Source organism: Scomber scombrus, chromosome 6 (assembly GCF_963691925.1).
Source record: "Scomber scombrus chromosome 6, fScoSco1.1, whole genome shotgun sequence".
NCBI lineage: Eukaryota > Metazoa > Chordata > Actinopteri > Scombriformes > Scombridae > Scomber > Scomber scombrus.
In genome coordinates, this window is record NC_084975.1 from 16615055 (window position 1) to 16621826 (window position 6772).

At 42.9% G+C, this 6772-nt stretch overlaps 1 protein-coding gene across 1 annotated transcript; it reads right to left on the reverse strand.

The window, feature by feature from the left end:
• Window positions 1–254: 254 nt before the first annotated feature.
• Window positions 255–5399, reverse strand: si:ch1073-390k14.1 (deoxyribodipyrimidine photo-lyase). The gene is made up of 9 exons (XM_062421492.1): window positions 5286–5399; window positions 2877–3546; window positions 2477–2788; window positions 2170–2342; window positions 1984–2068; window positions 1674–1906; window positions 1332–1526; window positions 975–1200; window positions 255–861 (listed from the first exon to the last, which is right to left on the reverse strand). Exons 1-9 carry the CDS (start codon window positions 5367–5369, stop codon window positions 326–328), a joined length of 2514 nt encoding a protein of 837 aa, XP_062277476.1. The 5' UTR covers window positions 5370–5399; the 3' UTR covers window positions 255–325.
• Window positions 5400–6772: the final 1373 nt, after the last annotated feature.

Genomic DNA, 6772 nt, shown 5'->3' on the forward strand with positions numbered 1-6772 from the left:
TATCTAAGGCTTTTTACAAAAGTAAATAGTATTTATGTGACATCATTTGTATGGTCAAAAATACAGACTTGAACCGATGTTTTCCACCTAGGCTATCATTAACATTGCTATACCTGAGATTATACAGAATTATCGCTGATAAAAAAGTTTCTAACATTTTGCAACTCTTGCAAATTTTGTCTTCAAGAACACACATTTTCCCTTTTGGGACCTTTGTAGATCTAGAGTATCCCCTCATCTTTGCACCTCTTGCTGTAACATTTTGCAGCTTACAGCTAGGAGCTGTCCACTGATAAACTATAACATTTCCGTTTTTATCTCTGGATCACCTGAGTGAGGTAACTGTCCCACCAGGTACTATAGAGAACCTGTCCTTGGCAGTTGGAGTTCGCCTCGCCCTGCCACGTGGCACTGGAGGTCGAGGGAGTCCCTCCATTCTGTGATGATCACTCTCCAGCCTCTCCTTTCTCTGGGTTCCCTCATACATCACACTAGCAGTAAAGTCTCTCTCATTGAGGAAAGCAATGGTCTCGTCCCTCTTACGGCTCACGTATCCCTTCAGAACAGCATTGTAGGGATTTGAGGCAGCGTCTGCATCCGGATCTTCAAGCTGGTGTTTGAATTCCATGCGGGTGATGACAGGGAGAAGGAACTGCTTCACCACACCCCCAGCGATGTGTGATAAGCCCAGGGCCTCAGAGACCAGGCGTGGGGGCAGAGGGACCAAGTCACAGCCTGTGTGCTTGTCCACATACTGTCCAAACTCTTTCCGCAACAGGGCTACATCTCGCAGAGACTGACTCCTCCTCACCTCCAGGTCTGTTACAATTCGCTCAGGATATGTCTGACCAAACGCCACACCTGAACAGTGATAATACAAAAGACAGGAGATTTTTATGTCAAGGTAGGAACTAAATACTGTAGGTCACATGATTCAAAACAGTAGTTTTTGTGTTAATCATGAAATTCCTCACCTGCACGGCGAAGCATGGATGTGGGACATTTCCAGGGTTTGTGAATAAGCTCATCAGGCAAATCTGCAAGTTCAGGACACCATTTCCTAACATAAGAGCCGCAGGGGTCACAGGTCATTGCTGCATCAACAGGGTGCATTACAAAGTTCCAGTGATCCAGACCACACATGCCCCCATTCTGCCACATCATAGCATCTATGGCAACATCTGCATCCACCAGAGTGTCCTACAGGCACATACAAATGTTGGACACTGTCAGTAAGAAGGTAGCCAACCTATTGCACATTCAATAATGCGTGATGTTGAATACAATGTCTATGCAAGTTTATTTTGTGCCTGTGTGCATGCACTTCTCACCTGGAACCAGCGGTAGCCTTCTTGCCAGGGCAGATGGAGATATGCAATGAGAAAAGACGCCACCACATGCCTCATGTAGTTGTTCATCCAGCCGGTGAGCCACAGCTGCCTCATGGCTGCATCCACCAAAGGATAGCCGGTTTGACCTCGCTGCCAAGCCTTCAGGTGGCCATGATCACTGCTCCATCGCAGAGCCTGCAAACACCAGTAGATGAATAGTCCTTAATATACACGTGGGTCTTCATATTCACATATGACCTTTTATTTACTGATTTACTGATCATCTATAAAATTGAAGGTATATGTTAATGAGTAATCAGCATGTCTATAGCTCATTTAAACCTTGTATGGAGGCCTGAGAGATTCCCAGGGAAGGTCAGGAAACAGTGTTAGCTGCCAGTAAGCCATGTCTCTCCACGCCAGTTTGCGTTGAAATTTCGGTGGTCGACAGCGTGCCTGTTTGGCATCCCACAATAACCAGCGAGGGCTGAGCTGACCGAAGTGAAGGTAGGGAGACAGGCAGCTGGTATTTGGAAAATCTGCCCTGCCTGATTCCTTTTCATATCTATAAACACCTAGAAAAAACAAGAAGAGTTATATGTCACCGTATTTCCTCCAAACACATGTATAATGTGTATGCAAGGTGTCTCACCATCATGGAGAAAGGCCTCTAGACGGGCTTGTGCTCCTTCTTCACTGAAATCCCACGACTTATGTATGTTAGCTGCCCAATCAATCTGAATGCCAAAGTGCACATGAGAAAATGGTGAGGAATTACATCGTCAAATCATTATTGTATTCTGGGCTGTAGCTGGACTGCTCTTCTGTGGTGACATACCGTTGTGCCATCTTTCCTGCGGGGCATGCGTGCCAGACCTAGCGATTCCAAAGACACACCTAGAGGCCAGTGGACAGGTGTGGGAAGAGATACTGGAGGATCCAGGGGAGTCCCTAATGCAGACCCTGGATTCTGCCTACAGCAGCTCATGAAGTGAGACACTGAACCTATCCCTACACGACAGGAGAAACAAAAACACCAAAAATGACAATTTTGAATTTCAGCTTAGATGCTGAACATATCTCAAGCCCAATACATGACAGAAATACTTCAGCAAGTTCATTGCAACAAATTCAACTTGACAAACCTCTGAGTCCAACTCCCTCCGTGCTGACAGAGTAAGGGTCTCTGAGACAGTAAGAGTGGAATATCCTGCATTCAACACCATCCTTCTGCAGAGCTGACACTAACACGTCATCCCTTTCTTTTAGCCAGGGCTCATAAAGGGCATTAGCCAGCACTGTTTTCGCACCAGTCTCTTTTACCAACTCTTTAACGGTACGCAGGGAACATCCAGCCTTATTCCCCTCTACACTGGCCTTGAGGAAGACAAGATTACTGCCAATGCGCTCCAGAGATGAACAGAAACAAGACAAAGCTTGGTGAAGCCAGTATTTACCTGCAAAAAGAAGAGACAGCATGATTGTAAACAGTAATGCACTGAATTTTAAAGAAGAATGTCACCACTGGTTCCTCAGTCAACTTACAAGCTCCGCCCATAGCCACTGTAATCCCAGGTCCCTCCTCCTCTTCAGGAGTCCAGATGAAGACAGGAATGACAGGTGCACCCACCTCCAATGAGCCAGAAAGAGCAGGGTTGTCACAGAGTCGCAAGTCCCTGCGGAACCATAACAATACAGGTGGTGGCACTGATGGAGAGCGGGGCAAACCTACAACATGCAGGCTATTCCCTTTACGTCGCTGTCGCCTGTTCTTAGAACGTTTTGATTTCTGTGATTGATTCAACTCTCCATCCATCAATTGGTCACCTTCTTCAACTGTGTCTTGCTTGGAGAATGAAGCAGGCCATCTTGGGACACACACAGTCTGATTTGTTCCTGGTGTCTCCTTATTATAATTGTCAAAATGTGCGCCTTTCTTAAGCTCAGACTCTCGGGTGGTCTGTGGTGAGTTCACCTTACCCCAGGGTCCAGTTTGTGGTAAGTTTGTGTTTTTTTTCCTGCCAACTTCATCTACCGCCTGAGTGTGGCTGTTTCCCTTAGAATTAGACATTGAGGTCAGTGGAACACAGCTACTCAGATTTGGTCTGTCTCCAAGTAGCTGAGGTCGGGACTCTTTGCTGGGGGTTGACAGGTGGTGGTCTTGCATTTCAAGTAGAGAGAGAGTCAATGCAAGTTCAAGCTCATCCTCTTCAGTCTGCAATTTAATTTGAACAACCCATTATTATTGGTGTTAAAACAACCTGTTAGTCACTGGAGTGGAGATGGCAAATTTCATGTACAACGCAATTACTACCAGCACCTCTGACTACGGGGATCAGGCCGTCTCTCTCTGAGGGTTTATGAGGCAAGAGCACTGTGGTCAGAATCAAAGCATAACAAGAGCAAGAGAGCAAATCGTTCCAGGTGAAAGTATGCACAGTACCCTACTGTAAAATGACAAAACACCAGGTTGTTATTCAAAAATGTTTCGAGGTTGCTTTGCATAATGGGACAGCTATGGCATCCACCATGCATCTGTAGGTGAATGACAGCCACATTGTAAAGGACTTTATAACTGCAGTTCATTTACTATCAATGTTGCTCTTGGAGATAATGACAAGCTAGCTATTGTTATGTTGTCTCTTCAACTTAGATCTTTGATTAAAAGCTGTTTGGTAAGGAAATTTTTACAATAAGTCGACTTTCAATTATTTCATGCACTTTTGATTTTAAAGGCCCAGCACATCCTGCATACAGCGCCACAGGTGTTTTCTGTTGAGCTGATCTTGTTTCAGGACTGATAGTAGTTATATCAGCACTTAGTTTGTGTTTGTTTCACTAATAAGCTACTTAGTATTAAAGATAAGTAATTCAAGTAATTCTCAGCAGAGTTCCACTTAAATCCTAACAGAGGTCTGAACAACAACAACAACAACAACAACAACAACAAGTGAAATCACCTAGCTATGCAGGTCTTAAACACCATTGCAGTGACTAGTTTAGTTATTATTTATTTATATTCATTTTTAATGACTATGTCAGTCATTAATTACTTGTACCAGAACCATATTTTTAAAAAAATAAAGAATTACTGCAAATCCTCCAAGCCCCCTCCTTTCAGAAATGTGTTTTTCTTCTTGCTCCCACAGTTGGATGTTTGAGCTTCACTGTACAGAATGTGAAAAGTTTGTCACTTGAAGGCTGTTTTCACATTTATCTGCTTACATTTGAAAATTTCTTTGAGCTAATTGAAAATCAGATTTTAAGGGGCGGGCCTACAAGCAGCATTTGTGACATCACAACTAGTTTGGAGCCAATCATGGTCTAATATTCAATTTAGATGAGTGTGATGTGGAAACATGAAGCCACTGTAACGGACTTTGCAGTGAAGTAGGAGATCAAAGCTATGCAAGGAGTCATTTAAGGATTTAAACATGGTTATTATACTTTTTTAAGTAAAAAAAAAAACCCGAACCCATCGGACACGCAATATTGTTCCAAGCAGAGTGTTTAAAAAAAAAAAGTAATACTTGAGTGGAGGGGATCTGCAGGCAAACGATGCCACCAGTAGGCGGCTGCTCCCAGGCTAGCTTTACCTAAGACTCACAGCAGGGAACCAAAGCAAAGTAAAAGGTAAAGTCAAGTAAAACTGAGGCAAGGTAACTACATTAATGTTTTGCACTGCAAAAGTCAGCTATTTTAGTTAGTAACGTTATATTAAACGTATTAAACGCAACAACACGAAAGTTACATAGTTGCCATACAGCTAAGGTTATCAGCTTGGTTATCGTAAATTAATAAAGCAGAGCTTAGCTAATATCACAAACAGTTTTTAATCTTGGACTTTTCTCTTACTTTATGTAGCCTACTTTTGTTTTTCCTTTACTCTTTCAGTTCTTTAACATTGTAAATTAACTATTGGCAGGTTTAGTTTCTGTATATCCAGTCACTGACCTTAGAGAAATATTCCTGGTAGATGGAGGTGAGGACGGAGTGCAGGGAGCTGTTGGCCGTGGACAGGGGCTGGATGAGGGACATAAACTGTGAGCGGCTCTCCTGGTGCCCCAGTTCGGACACACACATCGCAAAGAAGCCCTCTGGATCCTCACGACCCATCAGCACTTCCCTCAACATCTTTGTCACCAGAGCCTTGCTATCGTTGGCGGGGGAAGACATCTTCAGCTGAAAAGGTGACGATGTCAATTCGCACTTAGTAAAAAATTAACGCATTAAAGATTAAACTGCTCCACGTCCTGAACCTACAGCCTCAGTATGGGTTATCCAACAACAGCTGATTTTTAAGTTACACAATCCACGTGCAGTGTGTTTTGTAACCTGCAAAGCAAAATGTTTGTAATGACTTAATTTCACCATTAGGGGGCGTGCAAGTATAATAAATCCGAGCAGTGCAGAGAGACTAGAAAAGCCCATGGGTGTTCAGTTTGGGAATCCCTGTTTACATCTCATTAATTTGACATTTGGATAAAGGTATGGGATAATAAATAATATAGTCTGATTTGTTCATAGATCTCTCCCTCTCTATCTCTCACTGCTGTTTTCTTCTTATACAAAGTAAGATAACACTAGTGTTGGTAAATCAGCTGGTCTTTCCTTGACCAAACCATTTCTATCAACAAAAATTGCTTCATGAAGGACGCCCCCACCATCTAAATCTGACCCAGTAGAGATCCTTGGTTTCATCTGAATCGCCTTCATCTTGCCAGGAATGTGGTCCTTTTCAAGTGCTCCCTTTGACGTGAGGCTGAAAAACAAAGCCAAGAGACAGTGTACAAAGTAGTGAATTTTTAATCACGGACTGTATTTACGCCATAGATGGGTTGCTAAGTAATTGATTTTTTTTAATGAGACCATGCATAAGCTTTTGAATGTGCGCAGCAGGGAACAATTATTTGTGACACTTGTGGACCAAACTCTAAAATGCTTTGTATAGTTGATAAGCCCCATTTATAATAGTACTGTATTAATGAAAATTACTGAATGTCTTCTTATTTTTCATACTAAAATAATCTCAAGTATCCTTCTAATATGTGTCTCAGGGCTTCATCTGCAAGGACAGTCTCAATTATTCAGGCTTTTATCTGAGAAGTAGTCAGAGTGTATGAATGGAAGATGTGTTGAGAGCTGTGGTATGTGGAAAGAGCAAGACAGAAAGAGAGGGAGAAAGAGATTGAGAGAGAGAGAGAATCAATAGTGTTTAGACAGAGAAGTGGAGTCTAAGTGTGTGATCAATAGAGAGCAGAGAGGAGAGATTAGCTGCTTTTCTCTCTCAAACTAACACTGACAAATTGGTGAATTGGTGTATCGGCCCTTGGGCTAAACGGATTGACCTGCTGTTTCCATGTTCTACCGTGTACTGTCAATAAAGATCTGTGTTCATTGTGGCTCTCAATGAAGAGAGTGAACGAAGCGCCGGAAGAGAG